We start from the raw sequence: 24202 nt of genomic DNA, 5'->3' as shown, positions 1-24202 counted from the left end.
AGCATGAACTGTTTTATATTTAGCAGACCAGGCAACCTGACAGCAGGTTGGGAAATGTTAACACATAAACCTGCACACCATTGTTTACTCTCCTACTAAATACTTGATGGAGTGTACACATCTCCGAAGACTATCAGGACATCGATAACAGCTTTTACCATCTTTACACATCAAACACTTCAAGAATCCTTCTTCCATAGCCAGCGTGAGTGAATAAAAGTTTATCTAAACACAATTAATCAACAGACATTCATTTTGTTATCTATCACGGACATTGGATTGCTGATTGTTGCCACATTAGCAATCCAACGTAAACTCCCACAGCGCCGTTTAATGCATATGAAGTATCAGAGGAATTGTAGCCCCAAGAATGCAGTGCACATGTGAAGGTTGATACACACACCTAATATGTATCTCCGCTTCTTTCCACTGCAGAGGATCGAGCACAGGAATATGCATTATCACCTGTTTTACTGACATTTCAGCACTTCCTGCTACAATGACCATAGAGCAGATCAGGGAATTGACAGGGATTGGAAATTCCCTGGTCTGCTCCCACTCACCATCCTGACTCTTTTTGTGGTGGTCCTGGGCCCCCCAGAGGAGCAGGTGAGCCCAGAAACTATGGTGGGGAATGTGGCTGGGGGATGGCAGCTTCACCAGTACAATTGATTGGGTGCCTCTACAGCCACCTAGAATGATACCAAGATCATGGCTGCACTATCCTGACCGTTTAATCAATGACTATTGCTAAGCAGATACCCATCATTTTGTTTCCTCCACAGGTTATTATGTTATAAAGAGCTAACACAATTAAACCTTCTGCAATACCACATTTGTGTACTTTTATCCATGTGATTTTAAAGTTGTAAATGTATTTTTATTGCAGCAGTCACACTTCTTTAGATATATGAAGTAATAGAGTGTTATTCACCAATTAGTAATAAACTATTTGATCCTTGCTACAGTGATTGTAGCAATAAAATATAACAGAAATTAGGATTCAATGCTCTACCTAATCCAAAACACTGTTGACTAATAAATAGACATGTGCACTGCCAAAAAATTCGTTTAGTTTAGTTTAGTTTTAAATTCGGATTTGTGTTATTTCGTTTTTCGGGATTCGGGTGTGAAAGTCAATTCGGATTCGGAATTCGGATTCGGACAAAATTCGGTAGCGGTAGTTTCGAATGTTCGTTTCGTTTTCTGTTCTTATTCGTTTCTTATTCGTTTCGTTCGTTCGTTTGCAGCAAAGTGACATTTGAGGGGGAAAAAATATTTTTCTCCTTCTCTAATGTCACTTTGCTCCAACGTACAAAATGAATAAGAAACGAATAAGAAACGAAAAGGAACAGAATACGAAACAAACGTTCGAACTACCGCTACCGAATTTCGGAAATGGAAATTCGGATTCGTTTGCATTTGTTATGTCTGTAATTCGGAATTCGGATACATCCGAATGTCCGAATTTCCAAAAATTCGTCCGAATTTCGATTCGGAACGAAACGAATCGCACATGTCTACTAATAAATATAACACATTTTATGACAAGAACAAAATGAAAGAATGTTTATTTATCCAGTTAAGCTGAAACTTACCTATGACCTCTTTTACTAAGATTGGCTGGGGATGTATTCTGGGGTCACTCTTACCAGCAGCATTCACTGTTTTAACTCTGACAAAGATTTTAGAACCTGTTGGCAGGTCATTAATTGTGAACCTTGTCTTATCTGTCATTTCAGGATTTGCAACAATCCATTCCTCCGCTGAAAAAAACAAACTGCAATAGTAATAATGCACAAACATACACACGTTATAAATATTGTAATGTACAGAGTTTAATGACAGAGCGTCTACCTTTATTCATGTGGTTATCCTATTAATAAACTAAATATTAAATGTCCATTGCTATGGTCGATATATTCATTGGTGTTAATGACTTATGTATTTTGTAGAAAGTCAAAAGTGCATGGAACTGGTAAATAAAATGAAAAACAATTTATGAAGAGTTTAAAAATATAACCTGTCTCTGGTTCATATCATTTTGTATCAGGTTGCAAATCAAAAAAATAGGCAATTCATCCACCGCTGTGGCCCTTAGAATGAAAATATGTTTTGCACTAAAAGGCCAGTTTCACCAAAACCAATATTTTAGTGGGTTAAATAACCCTCTGGCTTCTTATATATATTTTATAAAACCCAGTAATTACAATTGCCTATAGTATTTTGTGTCTCTGGCCACTCCTACAGCATCATAACAACTGAGTCTTGCTACTGGATTACCCAAATATTTAATCAAAACAATTCAGAATCTGTCGGAAGAGACTGACACCATCTTTGTAATGGCAATGGAGGTTGAATATGAAAAATTCAGGTATGAATATCTCTTCACTGGAGTTCTTGTGAGATATAAAAAGCCAGCCAGTGATCCAGCCATGTAAAACAGATCAGTTTTGATGGAGTTGGTCTTGGGTGACAAAAACATTTATATATTAAAGCAGAAGTAAACCTAAATAACAAAAATTTGCCTACAGGTAGAGACATTTTCTTCCAAAAACTCTTTTTTTATTTTTACAATACCTGTGATGCATGTAGTGTACAGTCCTATGATCTTACAGATGTTCAGAATGGAGTCTGGTCCCAGAGTAATGTAACTCCAGCGCCCATGTGCTGGAGTTACATCAACAGTGCCTGCTCAATGGATGGGGTAAAGTAACACAGAAGAAGAGGAAAAGGACATGGAACTGGTGAGAATGGAGTGGATACAGGGAGCTCAGGCCTCCCATTGCTGGAGGAGAGTACACTCAAAAGTAAGTGTGTCATAATGTGCAAGTATTCTGTGCATAATTGCATATTATGGAAAATGCTGATAGCCCCCACAATGCTTAACCTCCACTTTAATAAAAGTTTTTATGACATGAAAAACAGTGGATTCAGTCAGGCAAAATGGAAAAGCATCTTGGCAATGACAAAATAAGCAAAATTATACAGGACAAGTCTTACATTTTTTGAAGTCTGACTGGACTGCCATAACCTAAAGTCTAGCACATCTAGTCAACTGAAATGATATGGTCCATCTGCATCCTTTGAAAAGCATAAAGCTTTGTCATAAAATAGGACTATTATGTGATGACTTGTTAGGGGATACATGATTAGAGATGAATCATTGCTTTAGAAGACTTGTTTACTTTTTAAGTTTGACTGTTTACTATAGTTGTTTACTATGGTTGGACATTTCTGATGTACAGTGTGTGATGTTCTTAGGAACAGTCTTGACATCAAGGTTTGTATCACCAATATAATGTAGTTCTTGCTGGTCTGTAGCACATTGTCCATCTTGACTGTCATCTGGAGATATCCACGGGATGAAAGATGCAGAGAGATTACAATTACGCCAAAAATAGTTTTTTGCAGTATGATCCATGGAAAGCTAAAGGCATTATTTTCATTTTCTTCTCTATGAAGTTCTCCAGTATCCATGATCCACAATCTTTCACTTTTGGAGTTTTACATTTACCAGGAATGATATTCTTTGTCCACGTTTGGATTTAAAATGCTTCACAAAACACATATATTTAATGAGAGAAATGCTAGCAAAAGCAAATGAAGACCGTGGAGTGTTTTGCAACATAGAAATGAATGAAAGCCATTCTATCTGTTATTTGCAAGGAACGATAGGGTAGCTCTCTAGTGGGAATTATAAAGGATCACATGATGACTATGAAGGATATAAAACATACATATAAACTTATATAAAAAACATATAAAACAGACTATGGACATTAAATGAATTACGTATTCTTAACAAGCAATAAAAGATTATTTAAACAAGCCACCACTGATCTTCCTAGCTGCTTTTAATATGACAGTATTCATTCTCAAAGATCCTTGTTTTAAAGTGCTTTTACAGCTCGTACAGAATATGTACATATATTTTCAGGATGCATGATCTGGTCCTTTATTTAGGACCTTGTATCCAGTGTCTGAAGCCCACTGTCTGAAGCCTTTAACACTCATCTCTTCAACTATACTTGTCACAAGAATCCCCTTTTAATTCTAGCTCAATAAGGCATATATTTTAAAAGAAACTCTGCTAGTCTACAAGTGCAAAATACCTGTGTCACCACAAACTATATTAACTTCCTGCTATGGTAAACGTAAAGTGCTTGAGAAGTGTGGTCCCAGTTGTTATTTCAAAGTGACTCTTTTTTTGGACCTCCTCTTTGAGCCTTCTAAAAAGGTGTTTTTTTCATGAAATGTCATCTCTGTCTTTAAATTCTGCTAATTTCTGTTTAAAATGTGGGCAATGTTCATTTTCACATTGTGGTGTAATGTAAAAGACCTGATGTGATAAATTGTAAAAGTTTCCATGATGATGATATTCTATGGGGTCTATTCACGAAGCTGCCGAAGGATCTAGTAACGGAGGGCGACGGGTGCTGCCCCGTGGTGAGCGGCACCTCTTTTCAAGCCGAGAGTCAAAATGGAGGAAAAGGCCGTCTGCCCGGGGAACGCAGGCGTCGTCATGGACTGGCTCCGAACGGCCCGCAGGTTGCTTCGGCCAGCATATGCCTTGGCTCGGCTGAGCCGCGCTGAAAGCCGAAACTGGCCGAGCGGCCAGCCTTTAAAGGCATTGGGCTACAGTCCGTTATATATGTGTACCTGATTTAATCTAGCCAAATCAGTTGCTGACAAGCCAGAAGTTTTCCCATCACAGCTCAATACAAATTTCAAGCTGCAGAGACTTTAGTCCACATACATGATTTCTGTCACCAAGCCCTGATGAAGGGGGTGTTTTTGGACCCCCGAAACATATTGGCTATGCTACTCGAATTACCCAAGTGGAATAAAGTTGTATCTGGACTATTTTCATTGGCGTGGCGTTACAATTCCTACCTTTCACTGCACAGAAGCTGATCTTTCAAATTGAGTTGGGACAATTTGCAAAACGAACATTTGGTTATACAGTTAGACTTAATAAAGGTATTCTTACAATGGTTGGTGAAGCACAAGCATATTAATGGAAGAATATTTTTTGTTACCTTCATCTGGTTCCTCCTGGAAGTCCTCAGAGTCAATTTCTTTGATATGTAATACAACCTCCACACGTTTTTCTAAGGATGTCAACTCAATAAAATTGGCTGTTTCTCCTTTACTCTCCAATAATTTCTGGGTTTTGTTATGGTCCAGCTTTTTCTTTGTTTGCCGCTTGAGGTTTTTCCATGCTTTCTTTAGTTCTTCGACTGACCTGTTATTGCCCCCTACAGCATTTATGTGCTTTTGTATATCTGCCCATATTTTGTCCTTATCTGAAGCGTTGGTTTGGGCTCCAAACAGTTGGGACCCAAGTTTGGCAATATTATCCACTAAAGTGTTCATTTCCTCATCTGTAATTATCGGCATGTCTGCTCCTCCTGCTGAAGATGGAGCAATCGCAGATAAATGGCATTTAATACATGCTCATGGGGCCAAGAATACATAATTTGCTACTGATACACTTACCAAACAATGGTAAAGAAAACTACATTTTCAACATTCAATTTTAAGTTTTGAATAACTTTAGATAGAAAAGGCTATTCACAAAAGGGTGAAAAGTTTGGAGAAGGCAGGAGAAGTGAACAATCTAGAACAACAAAGCTGATTTAGAAAAATTCTACAATTCAGCTCACTTTCAAGTTCATCTATGTTGTCCTAGATTGTAAACTTCTCCTGTCTTCTCCAAACTGTTCACCCTTTTGTGAATAACCCTGTAAATTAATATTGCTTTAGGAAATAGCGCAGGACTTATTTTTTGTGTGCTGAAGTGCATCTCTGCTAGAAGAGGGAAGAACAATGTTTGCAATATGCATGATATATGTATCATACTTTTAGCTGTAGTTGATGTTGTGTTGGGTGTAGAGACAATCACCCAAGAGCCTGATTTTTATTTTTAGGATTATTTCTCCACAAATGTCAATGCCAAAGGTAATATATTGTAGTCTCTAATGTTTAAAGTATTTCGATATACTTTAAAGTCAAACTGATACATATTAGGTACTCTCCATATTGTTGAATAATGATACACAATACCATAATACCATAAAAGGATTCCTTTATAATCAAGCCATAGGTTGTTGACTTGCAATGCAAACTACAGGGTCTGTCCACAAATAACAGTGTACTTCATATATATTGTGTTGTACTTCATATATATTGTGTACATGTACACAACTACACTATGCTATATAATTTAGGTAATGTAGAAATCTCTATATTAAACTACTAATGCCCAACTGAAGTCAAGGTAATAGATATTCAGTTAGATGGACATTGTAATGACAAGCCTTTATTTTAATGGAAACTGTAAAGACTTTAATATGATTGGTGGATTCAGTTAATTATTTTCTTCTTCATTATGGTAGAAATGGTAGGGAGGGAGGAAAGACGTGTGGTGGGGAAAAGGTGCTACTGCAGAGGGTGAGGGGGTTGTTGCTGGAATTGTGGATAAAAAGTGGAGATTATCGCTAGGATGTGATACCCCATCCTGTAATTCACTATACTTGCTTTATATCATTATAAACTAAATAAGGTTGTACATTTTAAACTATTTTTTACCTCCAGTAACATCATCTTGGATATCCTCTTCAATTCCAGGAGTTCCTTCCAACTCTTCAAGTTCCAACATGGCCTCCACACGTTTCTCCAGAGGAGAAAGGTTCCCAGCAGATTCAGGCACATTTCCATTCTCCACAATAACGTCTTTTATATTTTGTTGCAATTTATCCTTGGTTTGCTTTTTAAGAGCATTCCATTTTTTCTTGAAGTCTGCAACGGACCTGTTCTTGCCCCCCATGGCATTAACCTTGGCTTGGATGTCTCCCCATATCTTACTCTTCTCAGCTTTGGTAGTTTTAGCAGACAAAGCACCACAGATTTGTGAGCCACTCTTAGACACCAAATCAACTAAAATTTCTGTCTCCCGATCTGTAAATTCAGGTTTTTCGTGCTTCTCATTTCCTCCTGGTGAAGATGTACCAACCTCAGAAACACTGTTTTGACAGCTGGGGCTGCATTTGTATCTGACTTGTGCATTAGTTTTTACTTGGCATGTACACACAAAACAGTGTTAATCTACTCTACCATTAATGCTGGCATTCACATCAGTGCAATATCGATGGTGAAGTTCCACATACTTAGTTTAGTCAAGTATAAAATGTAAAGGCCTCTTGTTGCACTTCGAAATAGTGTGTGAGGAAAGATGTCTACAGTATGTACCATTTTAACAAAATAGAAATTAATTAGAAATATATTATATAATAAATAATGAAAAATATTTGTGTGGTATAAGCCATATGACAAAACTAACTGAATAATGCAGAGCTAAATATTAGAAATATAAGTTTCCAGCAGTATGTTCTTATAGTCAGAATTCCCTTATCCTTCTTCTCTTTATGTTTTTTTTGCAATACATTCATGTAATGTGTTTGCTATTAGAAATTAATATTACATGGATAGTCACAACTAATAAAGTGTAAACAATATATTGTATATTCTATGTGGTTAATGCATATATTTAGTGGTATATGTATGTTAAAAAGGAATGTTTCTATGCAGGCTGTTAAAAAAAGGTGTAATAATACATATAGTAAGACTTCAGTGCTTTTTTTAGTGAGAACATACATTTAAAGCATGCTAGTTTTAAATTGAAATATGCACTAAGAGATGTAATCTATGGGTCAGCATAACAAGTTGCAGTGTTATCAAGTACAAGACTTTAAAATCGACACCATGGTATACGTAAAGCTTCCATAGCGAACTCCCTCCCTGGATCGTGGTCTCCAAAGATGACTGTTCTCCTCACAAAGCCCCTGAAGTATAAAGAAATACACCGGCCGCCCACCGTTTCACCTGTAAAATAGTTCTTAGGGACTATGAAACCTAGCACCAGCTCCAAACGCTATCATATAGATTGTGGGTACATGTCAATCTATGCAAAGACTAAACATGTAAATAGAATTTTGTTCCGAATAGATATTCGTACGAATTTCATTAAATTGGGACATTCAGATTCATCCAAATTTCTGAATTTGAACAAGTCCAAATGTGAACAAATCCTATTTTCATTAAAGGAACATTCGGATTAATTCGCATTTGGACTCAAATTCCGAAATTCGGATGCATCTGAATGTCACAATTTAACGAAAGTTTTAGGAATTACTTTAAAAACTAAACTAAATTGGATATGTGACTGTTCTCTGGCCAAACAGATGGGTTTTTTTGGCTGTTGGTTGCATTACAGTCTGGCATCCTTGGCATAGGTTGGTATGTCTGACATTATCTGTGGACTAGCACGATCTCTTATGAAGTGCTTATCACCACTAAAATCTACTTAATGAAAATTCATTTTACAGAGTGAATTTGTTCTATGTGTAACTTTAAGTTGGTAGCGCTTTTCTGCTGGGCATTATAGATTTTAAATTTGTAAATATTTGTACTGGTATGCTATATACTGTATGTCAGAGTTCTTTTCCTTATCAGTCCAGATTCAAAAAGGAATCATATACGTGCACAGCAGCAATGTACAAAGTCACAGCGATAAGTCTCATCTTGTCATTGTGTTGACAAGGTTGCAACATTCTTGCTTTGGACCCCACAGGCAGCAGTAATGCTGATGGTTTTGTTAGTCTGGATGGGTTTGGTCATATTAATTGTTTGCATTCACAATTCATTCTTGAACACAAAAAAAGAAACTTCTGAAACATAGTCTTGCAAATATAAATGATGACATGATTAAGACACAACAGCACAGTACTGTTCATTGTTAAATATTTAATTGTGCATATGTTACCAGAGGGTCAGTTCATTTTAGGTAAATGAGGGTTAGATAAATAGAAAAGGCTGGGGAGCATGACTGCCGTACTCTTACCTCCTTCAAAGCAGTACTCAATAACATAACCATCTAACCCTGCAGCACCAATGTGATCAGGAGGTCTCCATTTCATTGTCACTGAGTTATCAGTCACTCCATCTACAGTCAGCATGGTTGGTGCACTCGTGACAGCTGAAGGGAAATTAAGTAAAGTAATGAACAATCTGTTTAAATAAAATGAAGCAGCATTAGAAGGCAGTTGAACATTAGGTTAAAACCCATCCATTGAATGATCTCCTTGCCAGCTGATTAGCAGATACCGCTGTTATTAATCTTTTTTCAGGGAACAATAGGCTAACAACCATATATGTCTAACCAGGTTAATTGTCTTTTCAACCAAAAAACACCTTCTGAGGGTGTCTGTGTGTGGGCAGCAGAATCATGGTCTTGTCTTCGACATCCTCCATCTACACTGCATCTTTCTGCAAATTTGATACTTTATGCAATCACAGTAAAATCATCAGCTTTGTAAAAATATTCCCGATACCCTTCATTGATGCTACAAACAAGATTACCCTTAGGCTAACAACCATACTGTATGTCTAACTGGGCTGTCTGTGTGTGGGCTGGAGAATCATGGTCTTATCTACAACATCCTCCATCTACTGTCAAGACAGCATGAAGGATCAAACCATAAAAATTAAATCTTTCAGCAAATTCGATACTGTATGGAACAGTACTGTATGCAACAGAAAATCACCAGCTTTGTAAAAAATAAGCTTTGTAAAAAATATTCCTCATACCCTTCATTTATGCTATAAACAATATTACCCTTATTTTTAACATTTACAAATCCAGTACCAAGAAATTATGCTTACTGACTTGTATTCTGAAATGTACTTACCTAATGGGACAAAAGGTTTGGAAGGCAGGCTTGGTTTAGAAATCCCGATTGAGTTGACAGCAAAAACCCGGACCTCATAAGCCACACCTTCAATCATTTTTTTGGGTTCAAAAACGGTATCCTTGCATAAGTCAAAATTTAATCTCATCCACCTGGAGCTCTGCTTCTTCTTTCTTTCAATAAAATAGCCTGTAAAATTTGAATGTAACAGAAAAATATATTTTCTTTCACATTGTTGAGAACATAATACTGGTAAATAGCTAAATTCACAACTACTAGGTTTTAATTGCCACCGTTATGGCACAAGTTTCAGGTCTGCTTATTGGGAATATTGAATTTAAAAAAAGCTTTTCTACTTTTAAAGAGCCTTCTTTGCATTGTGTCCTTTAAAGAAAAAATGCACTTTAAAACAAACTGCAAAAATCCCTTCTTTCCCCTTCCCTTAATCTAACCTAGCCCACCCACGCCCTTCACAGATGTACATTTACCTTGGCAGTGGTAAATGCAAACAAACAGAAAGTTAAGTTAGTTCAGGGAAAAGAGCAAACAGGATAGGTGCATTTTGTTGTGAAGTGCAAATGATGAAGGGCAAAGCAACAGATTTACTTTAATTCCCTTCACCACCACCACATACCTTTTTTAGTAGAACATACTAAAGGGAGTTGTCTACAGAAATATGACTTACAATTGTTGTCTTAACTTTTAACATATCTGCAGGAACTAGGTAAACAGTAACGGCTGTAGTGTAACTTTCTATTTAACAGAATGAAGGCAACAATTATCGCTCATAATTCACTTACCCATAATAGGGCATCCGCCATCATATAATGGTGGCTCCCATTTCATAGTACACCAATCCTCTCCAACCTCAGTTACATCAGGAGCTAGTGGTGCATCAGGGATATCTGATAGAGTAAACAAACATTATTTAGACTTGAAAAAAGTCATTTCTGTTCATGTTACAGACATTTGAAAAAATACTTAAAATCTAAAGACACATGTATTTATAGGTACTACATGGTTTTTCTACTTTCATCAATAATGTAAAAAAGCATTCCTCATCCCACAGCTGCACATAAACAAAAGGGTGGAATGCTGGTGACATTGTTGAGCTTATATGTCACATGATCATATTTGGTCAATGGTATTGACCTAATATGGCCATATAAGGTCAATGATGACACTAGCATCCCACCCCTTTGTTTACATGCAGCTGCGTGGTGGAGAATGCCCTGGCCATAGCTAATTGGGCCAGCACTGACAGCTTTCTTCCAGGCTCGAATGAGCTTGGGTTTGGCCCAAACCCAAACTCATCACATTAGGGAGATTAACTCTCTTTAATTGCCCTGATCACTAATGAAAGCTAGGGTAAATCACACGTTTTTATATTCATCAAGACAGGAATAGAATGGACACTTTTTCCAACTTTTACCGGTAACAACTGTCTAAGAGGAACTTTTCTTCACATTAAAAGTATATCCTCTCACTTCCTGTTGAATCTACATGACACCAATTGAAGGGAAATCTACTTAATGAGACATATTGTGCTGAAGAATGGGATCATTTGATGTTGATACTTCAGGTACCGTATAAGCTAAGTTATGCTTTTCATAACTCAATTAGATGATGTTTTCAGTATGATTAACACTGGAAATAAAATACAATAAAAAATACAAATATACTGTACCTATATTCATTCAACTTAAGAATGTATTACTAGATTTTAAATTCTGCAATTTAAATATAAGCTGGACAAGTTAAAGTGTAATTATTCTACTAGCTGTGAAAAAAGAATGACATACCTGCCAACCAAGTCTTCTTCTACTTTGTCCACTTGCACAGACAATTGCAAGTAAGGTTGATTATGTTGTATATTGTTAACTTAAATTGCGAAAGGATCTGGCTGGTAGGTATAGTATGGCCATAACAATATAAACATTATTCCAACTTACCAACAACCTTTATTTTGATGTGAGCTACAGCTTCCCCTGCTTCATTCTTTACCATCATCCTGTATGTCGCAGTATCTTCCTTTTCTGCACAGTCAATGACTAAAAGTCCATGATCAGGGAAAGACTCTGCCCTTACACGACCGCTCAGATCTGTGATCCACTAAAAGTTACAAAGGACATTGAAAAATAATTCTTATAACCCAGCTCCAGAGATTTTTTTAGCTTCAGATTGGGTGGAAAAGAATTAGAAATGTTGTCAGTTTTTGTATATCTTTCTGTGTCATCATTGGGGAGATTTTCTCTCAGTTCCTTTCTTCATGTTAGTGGGACAAGAAGTGAACATTATCTACTTCTTTAGTAAATCAAACCCACTGCCTCATCACAGTAGTCAGTGAAATGTCCTAAAGCTTTCTATTGTATTGTTGTTTGAGGCCCCGCTGGGGAGATTTCCTTTAATGTCTCAATGGTGTTGTCATTTCTATCCTGATGATAGAACAGTACTCTGTTTCTGAAATGTGTTGATAAGAGACAATAAGGAAAATTTTTTTTTTTAATCAACTGCTACAATGTGGCTGATGCTTCCACTAAAGACTTCCATATCTGGGATTCTAGACATCTTGCACTTTCCAGCAGGTTAACATGCAGTGCACAGTGAACTCCAACAGCTAAGCATTACTGCTAAAGTACAAATAATAACTACAAATAAGTGTTATTCAGCCACACTTCAAAGTTAGCAGTATGTTATGTGTAATGAAATAGGTCCTATATGGTTTGCTCTCAAATGCTCCTTCCATTTTGTTTATCTAGATCATCTCCCATATTGTCAGTAAAAGGTATAAAACATGCCATAATTATTACCTTATCTCCTCTACTCCAGATAATTTTAGGTGCAGGTTCACCGGTAACTGGAACCTCAAGGCGCAGCTTTGTTCCTGCTACTACTACCACAGTATTATCTGGGTAATTAAGAGAGTCGAAATGGATTCTTGGAGGATCTGCAAGGGAAACATACAATTTATTCTGCTGATTATCGTATAGTTAAATAAACACAAAAATATTTTTATAAAAATAATAATAACAATTAAGTCAATGGCAGATACGGTATATGCTAGCTAGAAGATATGAAGTATAGATGAATAAGTCATAAAAATTACATAAGTGGTTTGTTAATAGCTGAGAATACATACCAATGACATGTACGTTGGCTGAAATATTAATAAGGTAAAGATCAGGAACAAATACATAATCGCCTTCATCTTCAACAAGGGCATTTTCTATAATTAATCTGTGATTCCTAAGAAAACAAAATAATCCTAGCATTAGTATTTTTTATTTTAAATGGCTGATTTAATTATTTTAAAGGATTTATAAAAAAAAGTAACACAAAAGTATTGAAAATGATTAGCCCTCACTGGCTTTGTGATTGTTTGCCTTACCCTGATGCAAGAGGATAATTTTGATGTTTCATTCTCATCAGATATCAGTCACTTAACTGTTATTTTATTCATAAGCACCTTACTGCTATTTCATTTGCTTGAGTTTTACGTTCCTAATAAACCTTGAACGCGGAAAGTTGCTGGATTAATGCAGGTAAATGTATTATTTGGGGTCTATTCACTAAGCTGCCGAGGGCAACCGAGTGAATGTTGTTGTAAAAAAAAAAAGAAAAAAAAAATTTCCCGGGCGCTCTGGGAGCCTCCCGCTCCCGGCCACCCAGGAGAGAAACACTGATGTGTCTTTTTTTTTTATTCTGACACGAGCGATCTCAGAATAGAAAATTTTTTATTTTCCCATTGAAAAGCATTGGGACATTACTATTGGCTATTTCAATTTGCAATAGCCAATAGTAAACTAGCATTGTACCCGCCCTCTGCTGATGGACCTGATGGGGAACTGCAGCTGAGGGCGGGTATAATGCTAGTTTACTATTGGCTATTGCAAATTGAAATAGCCAATAGTAATGTCCCAATGCTTTTCAATGGGAAATTTATTTTTTTCTATTCTGACATCGCTCGTGTCAGAATAAAGAAAAAAAGACACAGCAGTGTTTCTCTCCTTGGCGGCCGGGAGCAGGAGACTCCCGGGCCGCCAGTGAGAGTTAGCTGTTTGGAGATCAGTGTCCCTGGTTAGCAGGTAACCAGGGACGCTGATCTCTCTGCAAGTGGCCGGAGCCAGCCGTAAGATCACGGCTGGCTCCGCCCAGCTGTTAGAAGCAGGCTGTCGGCCGGCCAATGGCTACTGAACCCACTACTGAACCGAAGGGGTCCTGGGGCCGAAGCTACCCGAAGGATCGGCCGAAGCTACGGTCAGATCCTTCGGCAGCTTCGTGAATAGACCCCTAAGTCTTGGGTCACCGGAGCACATTAGTATATGTCCTCCTGTGACCCTGAAAAGAACTATGGCCAAAAAGGGTTAAGGTATATATAAATAGGAATTCCTCAGTTTTGATCCAACATGACATACAGACAACATGGTGTTAGAATGGTCTTATGCTGTGCTACAAATATCAAATTAAAGAAGCAGTTCTAGAATTTTTCGTGATAGTTTTTTATACTATGAAGTCAGATCTATCAAGATGTTCTCACCTTCCTTTATGAAATATCTTCACGTGGTCACCACCATAAATAAGCTGCCCATTTCTGTACCACCTTCCAGGAACATTCTCAGAGATTTCACACTTTAAATTAATTTCTTTGCCAAGATTCACAGTCATATCAGTTAGGGGTTGCAATATTTTCAGTGGTCGCACTTAGGAAAAATAGATACAACAATGCAATTATTAATACCAAAACTTTTATTTCTAGGCATAGATGGACCTAGAGCTTTGGAGAACTGCCCCTGAAACATTATTGACCCTTAAAATCTTACAGATTTTTAGTACTGGACACCCCCATGATATATCCCTCCCTGCTAAATGTTAAAGAGAACATATATTAAAGTCTAAAACACAACATCAGCTATACAATAATAGCTGATGAAAACTTAACTCTAATAATTCCTAAAATGTCATATTTTTCCAGTCCCAGCTAGGTAGGACTGACAATGCTTTTAGTTCCTGTTCTAGTTAGACCCTGTTAGGGTGTGACAGTATGTCACTGGGGCAAGATATGAGGGGAGATCTCCCACCATGAAGACACAGAGAGCACTACAAATCTGACAGAGGTCCTAACATTTGGAATTAGGATTTAACTACTCAGCGATAACAATCACTTGCAAATGCCATTCTCATTAATAACAGTTCTCACTAATGCATTTTGAATTATGTTATACGATCTTTGTAATCATTTAGTAATTATCCTTTTTGTAAAAGGGAACTGTCCATTCCATGTGTATGACACATCTGAATGTTATTCTTGATGGGAAATCTGCAAGGTAGATTGAACTTCTTTGAGCTAATATTAGCACAATAATGTCATGCAAATGTTAGGAATTTAAATTCACCATTCAATGGAGGTATTTCTCTGTAAATGATCAATTCTTCACATGAACTATTAAGCGCATTTAAGCATTAGCTACAATAAGCCCTTACGGTCAACTTGTACTTGAGCTGCTGACTGTCCTCCAGTAGTCATCACAGAATAGGTGGCTGAATCTCCTCTGTCGGCATCATCTATAATTAGAATGTGTCTTTTGCCATCCACCTTTAGTCTGTACCTTGACCTTGGTTCATTGGTAAGCTCCACACCATTTTTAAACCTGAAAAACCCAAAACAAACTGTTCATAACATTTACACGTACATATCCATAACCAGAGGCATAACTCGAACCTTCAGGGCCCCGGTGCAAGAAGTCATGAAGGGCCCCCCCAACCGCCATGGCACCGCATGGCTTACAGGAAGGCTGCTGAGGTCCCCAGCAAGCGCGGGACCTCAGGCAGCCGCTTGTTTAAAATTTTAGTGCTGCTGTTGTGTCGAGAACACTGACCCAGCATCTGGGCTTGCTTACAGACAGGAAACCGGCATTTATTTACAAAGTATTCATTTGTAATGGTTAATTGTGACCGTTAATAATAAACCATGCATGGCAGTGAATGACGGAGGGAATATTATTAACGGTCACAATTAACGATTTAAACAAAATACTTTGTGAATAAATCCCGGTTTCCTCGACAATATTGGTCTGTGCACAAGCGTAGATGCTCAGTTCGGCAAATTCGACTACATCGGCGTATAAGTACTCGTGATAATGCACAGTATTGGCACTGTTGTATCCCTACTTAAAAATATAATGCATTGCTGGGACTTGTAGTCCTACATATTTGGAGCTATTCTGCATTGCTGTATAATCATCATACATCAATACAGAATACCAGCAGCTATGCGGGACTACAAGTCCCAGCAATACATTATAATAAAAGTCAGGTATGCAGAATACCACCAGCACCCCCCACAATAATGCATTGATGGGACTTGTAGTCCTACATAGTTCGAGCTATTCTGCATTGCTGTATAATCATCATACAGCAATGTAGAATGCCACCAGCTATGTGCGACTACAAGTCCCAGCAATAGATTATAATAGTCAGCACTACAGACCCTGGTAGTTCTGCCAGTGCCCATAACACATTTATATGTGATGTTTTATATTAAAATAAATAGGAATATGCAAGTTGAAAGATGTGTATTTTCACCAATTATGAAGTGATATAAAGGTTGGATAACTTACCATTTCACATTGGCTTCTTCATCGGATACCTCGCATTCTAGTTCCACTCTTTCTCCACAATATGTGCTGACATTCTCCAGCTCCTTAGTGACCAGCACCGGTGGATCTGTCATGGGGACCAAGCAAAATGTTACTTCAAAAACAGTATAACTGTGAGATTTACCTCTCCAGAAACAGAAATTGCATTTTAGGAAATTTGCATTTATATCAAGGCTACTAGTTATGGAATTAGGAGAAATTCAGTTCTTCACTTAAACATTGCAGTTTTAATGATAAAGTCCATCTGTAGCTTTTTCAATGCTTTGAGCAAGTTTCACATAGCATTCTTAAAGCCTTAAAGCAATATTCAACTTTCATACATGAGGAATATAAGGCCTTGTACATACGGCCTCAGTATATTAAAGACCAATGTGTACAGCAAGCTTTTACAGAGTATTTTAAAATCCTTTTGCAAGCTCCCAGCAGCTTTGGTAAAGCCTTTAAAATCAAACTCAGCTCCAGCATGGGAATATTAAACTTAGATATTGTAGTAGAACTAAAGCCTCACATTAAACATAGTTGTGCTGTTGCACTTCATTGTAAGTGCATCTATGCCCTTCTGCAAAGACCTGTTCATCCTGCCAGTGAAGTCCACCTCATGCAGCTTTCTAGGATGGGGAACAACACTGCAGCACTGCTACTAAATTAGAAGCATCACTCATGTAGGCTGCTTAAGCTTCAGTGGGATGAGAATGTGGTTCTAAGCGATGTGGTTCTAAGCGGTGTGTGGCTCGGAGATGAGTGTGTGAGACACAAATAAAGGAGGATTTTACAGTAATGGTTCAGGGAAGGTAAAAAGTTTTTTTTAGACTTTTGCATCACATAGTAACTATGCTTGAGGCTTGTTTAGACAGTCATACAGGAGCTTTTAGATGTATTTTAATGGTAATGCTGGGTGTAACTTTAAAGAAGCTTCTAGCAGGCTTTCAACACGTTTTAAATAGTACTATTTGCCTGGAGTAGGTCTTCTAGTTTGTATATAAATGTGGCCAAAAATTCTTGTACAACACTGTACCATGCCATTTTGTATGAAGTGATTGCAATGAGCTTTCTAATCTTAAATGTAGTGACACTCATTACTCCTTTAAAAAAAAAAAAAAATATGAGCTTGAATGTCTATGTAGGCTGATGACATCATACATATGGCAATACAAACCTCTAACAAACAATTCTGTAGAGCATTTTTCATCTCCAGCACACACTTGGTATGCAGCATCATCTGCCAATGTGCAGTTATTAATAAACAGTATCCTTTGGTTTCCTTTATGTTCAAATATGTACCTGTTTAAATAAAAAATATTTTTATATTGCACTATGCAGTGCTTAACACATTAAGTATTTACGCACTGTTGTAATCAACAAATATAACCCGTTAAAACTTTGAACAACTTTCCTTGCAAGGGGGGAAGATACTAGTAGGCAGTCTAGGACATGACACTTGGAAAAGGTTGTCAGTGTCTACTCTACACTAACATATGCTGGTAAACAGCAAGACTTCCACAGAGCAAAGTAGCAGATGTGGTCAACTCCAGCCAAACATTTCTTTTTGTTTTAGATAACTTGGGGAGGGTTAAGAATATCTCTTTGTTTTATATTGCTGTCTATGTCTACATTGAAGAGACTTCCTCCCAGTGACAGTTGGTCAGTGGGAAAAGGTCAAGGAGCAATGAGAAATCACTTCACTGAAGACAAAGAGAGCAACAAACACATTTTCTAGTACAATGAAAAAGGGTAGAAGCATTGCAAGTTTTTATATACTACTGTCTGTGCCTTCCTGTCCCACTGTGACCTTTGATCCCCCCATTTCTTGTTCTGATATCAGTGGGACAAAAAAGGGAGGGTGAATCCCACCAGCTAGATCACATAGAGCAATAAAAAGCTGCCAGAAGTTTTGATCTTTTCCCAATCTATCCAAATAAAAAAATGATTACAGTGACCTCATATATAGTAGGAAAATTTGCTTTGTTTTGTTTTTTATTATAATCCCATCAGAGTAATGTTGTGTGCCACATTAGATCCAAATATTGTTTGGTATAATTTTGTTCACATGCACTGATGGATTTCATAATATCTACAAAGATCTCTGGGAACAGTAATCTAGAGGAACGATTAACAGAAATCTAGTCTGTGTACAAAATTAGGTGGATTGAATTAACAATAAATCTTCCACTGTCAGTAAGTGAAGAAAAATAAAGCAGTTAGATCAAAATCTTGTTACAGCGCGGAATTTGCAAGTAGCATTTATTTATGCGGTGATAACGTTTATAACTCATATATTTACTTACTTGGTACTTGGTCGTATCTCCTGACCATTTTTATACCATTTGAGCTCCACTGTTGGATCGGCAAGCTCAACAACAAACCTCACACGTCCTCCTTTGTCAATCTGATAAGCAGGATCCAGTTTCTTGGAAAAAGCTTTGGGAACAGAAACACAATTCAGTTAGTTAGTAGTTTCTATGTTAGAATCTTTAATACAGACCATAATTGTTACTGAGGATTTTGTCATTGGTTGGCACTGTCTGTAAAATAATAACACTGACTAGCTGACAAGGTACAAATTAATCTGCCATTTTCCTTTGGCATAGATTTGTAGAAAACTAACATAGTTTAGACACTACAGCAACAAAAGTCTTTTGGGGCAGAAAGACAGCAGGCTTCAGGAAAAAATGCAATGTGTATATCATTTTTTAACATAGGCGTGCACAGCGGGTGTGCGAGGTGTACCTGGGCACACTCTAATCATTCTGAGCACAACATCGAAACTGCAACAGCGGGCTCCTTGTTTATAGTCACTGAACCGGTGGAGAGATCACAAAGATCTCTCTGTGACCGGCTCAGCGATACAGAGCACAGTAGCACTTGCCACTTACTTTCCACACATAACAGCTGCAGTCCTCATTGCCTGGGAAGATGCGAGGGAGTATGGCTGCGGCTTTCCAGGCTTCCCATCCAATCGGGTGGGTGACCACCTGCCGTGTGATCACCTACCAGACTCCCTTCATTACTGCACCCATGCTGGAAGAGTTAAGGGACAGTTGAAAAGATGGGAATCTGGGATGCCTCAGGTCTGTGTATGTATGTATTTATTTGATATATACTGTATGTATACTATATGTGTGTTTGTATTTTTGTGTGCACACCCTAATGCAATAGGCTGTGCACGGCTATGTTTTTTTAACAATATTATTTGAGTCCTTGTAGCCTCAAAGTGATCAAACATGCACTGCTTAAATGTGTTTGTAATAGCATGTCCCCCTTTATACTGCAGTGCAAAGATGACTTTAAAGCTATGCAAGAGCTTTTACAAACGGTTCTTATTGGACAAAGGGAACACACCTTTTTGCCTATTACTATAGCTTCCCAATTCGCATGTCTCAGTGTACTGTCATTAAATTAAAACATCTGTTATTCCACAACTGTTTTTGGTAAATCCTGGAGAGTTAAACCCCTTGACAGTTTCTTACATCTCTTGGGGCGACTCTAATGGTAAAATTATTGAGCTTGAGTCCCTGGGTCTACACCCTGCCATCTGCTGTTGGATTTTTCGATTATTATTCAATTTGATTATATTGTGGAGAGAAGAACAATAACTACAAAACTACAACCCATTAATAACTGTGCACCCGCAGCAGTTCTTTTATTCTAGAGGATTGTTTTGTGATATATTTTAAGCATAGTTACAAACTTGATCACTTTGTTAAATAAGTACCTTATTTTTGACTTTACCTATAGCAGGCAACCTGTATCTGTTTTAACTGTTCTGACTGCTCTAAATGAATGAAAGGTGAATTGTTTGGTTTCTGAAGGTTATGCCATGTGCTGTCCTGTGCATTGTAGATCTGCACTTCACATACTTTTCAAACCATAAGAATTTAAACCATAGCTATAAGCCTTATCATTTGAAACATTTAAGCTATTGTTGGATTTTTAGTACCTCTGCTTTACTAAGTGCTGATCTGCACTGTTGGACTGGCTGTTCATATTTGCACTTCAGGAGTATATAACAAAATACTTAATTGAGTTAGTCAAGCATTGTTTTTTTGCCTTGTGGAATAGGTCCATATATGTACCGGGATACAGTACCTGCACTCTTCTTCTCCTCTCTGCGCATACGTTTCAGTCTTTTCAGCATGCCTCTCAGGTCAGTGATACCATACTGAAATGCAATTTTCTCATATTCATTAGGACTGGCATTCTTCAGGATCTCCCATACATCTATCTCTGGACCTTCTTCTGGCTTAAACTCTCTAATATCAGCATAGAGAAATATAAAGACCAAATTCAGACAAGAGCATTGTATAAGAGTATTATTTAATGGAGACCACATAGCTGAGATAATAATTTTTATAGATGGTCATTATTTCAAAACCCTATAATGCTGTTAAACCATTTGAAGTGAAGAGGTAATATATTTGCGAGGTGTAAGATACACGATTGATGGATTTTCCTGCTTTAAGTTTCAAATACTATTTTTCTTATATTAGCATTCCATGCTAATTTTATAGATATATTCATGTACACATGAATAAGTATAAATAATTTTTGTTATTTGATGCAACATTCTGACTAGGCCTTCAGAATGAAAATTTCACATACTGACAATGTGAAATGGCGTTTGTTATTCTAGAAACACTGTGTGCATCAGTTTGACCAGAAGCATCTGGTTTACCAACTAGTCAAACTGTATGAACACTGAAATAAGTTATATATTGATTATATCTGGATGACCAATTCCAGTGCATTGCACATAGCAATGTTTCCGTGTTTTGCTGTTGGGCTTTTGCCTTTTGCACACACTTTGGTCTTGGATACCATTATTACATGCAAACATTATGCTGAAAAGCATAATGATGTCTCAATGTTTCAAACATAATGATCTCCATGTGTAAAAACTGAAAGGAAGGAAAGTGTAGGGGCCCATAGCAGAAAATCATACCTTTGTTGTTAACTTTATAAAGAAAATAAGGTGGCTCAGTGTTTAGCACCGTGGCCTGCCAGTATTGGGGCCCTAGATTAATTCCCTACTATATCAATTAGAGTTTGCCTGTTCTGTTTTTTTTTTTCTTGGGTCTCCACATACAATTCAAAAACCTATGGTCCATCTTTACTTTTGTGGATTTAAAAACAATATTCTTGCTTCTTGTTTCTAAGCAATTTGTTTTCAATTTGCTTCAGGTTTGCATACTGGGCAGTGGCATAACAATCGCCATAGTGACCCAGGCGGACGCTATGGCGCCCGGGCACAGGGGGGCCCGGCCAGGGCATCCCTCTGATGCCGTGTGGGCTGCCTGGGTCGCTACGGCATGTAAGGGTGCTGGCTGTCACTGACACAGCTCAGCAGCGGTGTTTCCCCTCACAGCCACTGCGGCGCTGTGTCAGTGACAGCCAGCAGCTATGGCAGAAGAGGCCAGCGTTGGCAGTGAAGGAGGAGGCAGGACCCACCTAAGAGCAACTCCGCCTCCTCTTACATCACTGGCCAGCGACCTAAGAGCAGGTGGGGCCAGTGATGTAAGAGGAGGCAGGGCCCGTCGATGGAAGAGGAGGCGGTGCCCCGGCAACCACGGAGGCAGACAGCGCTGACAAGTAAGAGGTGTGCAGCCCATTAGAGACCCTGCAGAGCCCACTATAGAGAGTCATTGGGGGTCTCTGCAGGGTCACTCTCAGGTGGGCTGTTTGGTATATCAGGTGGGCTCTGCAAGTGGCATAACTAGCAATCACGGGGCCCCATACAAAATTTTGCTATGGGGCCCTGTGATTTCTAGTTACGCCCCTGATACTGGGCCACTGAATACAATGAGTATGTATCTTCTGAAAGGATTTCACTTGCACCTACGAATCTATACACAAGCATGCACAAGTTAGTAGGTTACGCAAAACACCACGGTTAAAGCTGGACAGGTGTATGCACTAATTAACCACATGCATTTGATAGTTAAAAGGGTTCATGAGTTCCTGGACAAATGGTAAAGGATCTTGTAAATACAAGGAAATAACAATGCCAGAGTTATCATCTAATGAGGAAAATCAGGAAAGGGACTGCAAACTGTGGATTGACAACCTGTGTTGCCTCAGATGGGTTTAGCTGCCACTTAACACGGCATGACAACACTGCATTCCTCACCTACGTTTCAGGAGACCACTAAAGTCAAGCTCTCCTGCATCTTCTTGTCCTTCACCGCTGTCATTAATATAAAAATTTGAATTCTCTGTTTATCACAAACATACATTCACATCAGAGATAAAGAACATTGCCTGTAAAGGCACAAAAACATGGCACATCACTGTTATCTCTAGATAGACTAGAAAATCAAACACAGTAAAGCTTATTTAACAGAATATAAGAAGTAGAACATACGCTGCAACCAGCAGCAACCATCAGATATTACTTTCCAGGCCATAGCATGGGGCTAAGAAAATCTAATATTGGCTGGTTTCTTGCTGTTGCAAAGTAGTCCTTAAATAAGCTTGTTGAGTCTGGATATGGTGTCACAAGACAATGTTTTTACATATAACCTGTATGTTGCAAAACATTATCTTGATTTGTGCTCACACATACCATAGTGAAAAGAAATCATTGCTATATTCAATATGCAACACAAAACACAAAAGCAGGTTTAGGCCTTTGCTCTTTTGTGAACATGTATTCTTTCCATTATGTCACCTTTTCAAATAACATTCAGTCTTTGAAACTCTCTGTATTATCATGAAAGAATACGGTATGCCCAGAAAATCTTTTTACTCAATGGACAAATCAAATTAATATTGAGTTAGGATTTTACCGGTCAAGATCATGTCATCTAGGGCACATAGATGTACTTTACACAAAAAACTATACATGGAATAGTTGGGTTTTTAGCAACATATGCCCCCATTGGAGAGATTCCCGCTCACTTCATGTCCTGGTGACATACTCTGTGTCACTGGTACAGGATGTAAGGGAAAATCTCCCCAATCAGGGTTAAAACAGCAATAGTATCTTGCCAGCATTCCTAACCCTTCCTATTCTAAAAAAGGCAGTCTGCTCCTTTTGTGTCTTCATTGGAGAGATTTGCCTTCGTTGTCCCAGTGACAGGGCACAAACAGCAATAAAAATCTTACCAAGGCTTTAATCCTTCCCCATTCTAGGCTTTAATTTAAAAATAAAAAATTAAATAACAAATTAGAAATGTAATACAACTCTAAATAGAATAAGCAAGATAATTTTAATATATAAATAAAAGTTATTGTGGTTCAAGGCAAGTGATATGGTCCCTTTAAGAGCAAGTGTATTTGTATGCATATCAACTATGACATTAAACATCCTTGCACTCTTTTGTAAGATGAAATTTCAAACAAAACAAAAGACAGAAACTCTAATACAACACTTTGCTTGGTTTAGGCTTTGGTCACTATCGTAGGAGATGGTGGCTCAAACCAACATTATAGTTTTACAACCACAATGCTGAAGTGCTGACAAGTGATCTCTGTTGGCGAATGTGAATAGGAACCAACTCCCCATTTTCCACTCTTTCAAAAAAAGTTTTTATTGTTTTCTGTGAACCTTCTGGAAAGATTGGCCCTTATTTTCCAATGTTTCTAGGACGGACAGAAAGTGAGGGAAATCCTTAGAACAGCAATAAAAACCTGGCAGTAGTAGAGTTCCATTTTGAAACTAGTGAATCATGGAACTGGGGAAAATCCTGACATCTACCTGACCTGTGCAAAACATCACAAGGTAGGTCCACCTAAGAGAGAAATTTAATTTGTTATTGGAGACCAGAAGGCCATGTCAGTAAGTGGCTCATTGGATCA

The 24202-nt window shown here is 37.9% G+C and overlaps 1 protein-coding gene across 1 annotated transcript in view; it reads right to left on the bottom strand.

The window, feature by feature from the left end:
* MYBPC1 (myosin binding protein C, slow type) overlaps positions 1 to 24202 on the bottom strand; it is an 87981-nt gene that overhangs the window by 14989 nt on the left and 48790 nt on the right. Inside the window, exons 11-26 of the mRNA XM_018556628.1 lie at positions 22533 to 22589; positions 20495 to 20658; positions 18694 to 18826; positions 17565 to 17689; positions 16370 to 16475; positions 15234 to 15400; positions 14290 to 14452; positions 12892 to 12998; positions 12563 to 12699; positions 11705 to 11864; positions 10553 to 10657; positions 9753 to 9941; positions 8906 to 9040; positions 6595 to 6999; positions 5043 to 5414; positions 1599 to 1766 (exon numbers count right to left, since the gene is read on the bottom strand). Coding sequence (XP_018412130.1) covers positions 1599 to 1766; positions 5043 to 5414; positions 6595 to 6999; positions 8906 to 9040; positions 9753 to 9941; positions 10553 to 10657; positions 11705 to 11864; positions 12563 to 12699; positions 12892 to 12998; positions 14290 to 14452; positions 15234 to 15400; positions 16370 to 16475; positions 17565 to 17689; positions 18694 to 18826; positions 20495 to 20658; positions 22533 to 22589 — 2693 coding nt within the window. The remainder of the gene's footprint in view (positions 1 to 1598; positions 1767 to 5042; positions 5415 to 6594; positions 7000 to 8905; positions 9041 to 9752; positions 9942 to 10552; positions 10658 to 11704; positions 11865 to 12562; positions 12700 to 12891; positions 12999 to 14289; positions 14453 to 15233; positions 15401 to 16369; positions 16476 to 17564; positions 17690 to 18693; positions 18827 to 20494; positions 20659 to 22532; positions 22590 to 24202) is intronic.

This window comes from Nanorana parkeri, unplaced genomic scaffold (genome assembly GCF_000935625.1).
Source record: "Nanorana parkeri isolate BGI_ZX_2015 unplaced genomic scaffold, ASM93562v1 scaffold244, whole genome shotgun sequence".
NCBI classification, from domain to species: Eukaryota; Metazoa; Chordata; class Amphibia; order Anura; family Dicroglossidae; genus Nanorana; species Nanorana parkeri.
The sequence above is the reverse complement of the archived record's forward strand: the minus strand, read 5'-3'. Positions and strand labels throughout refer to the sequence as shown.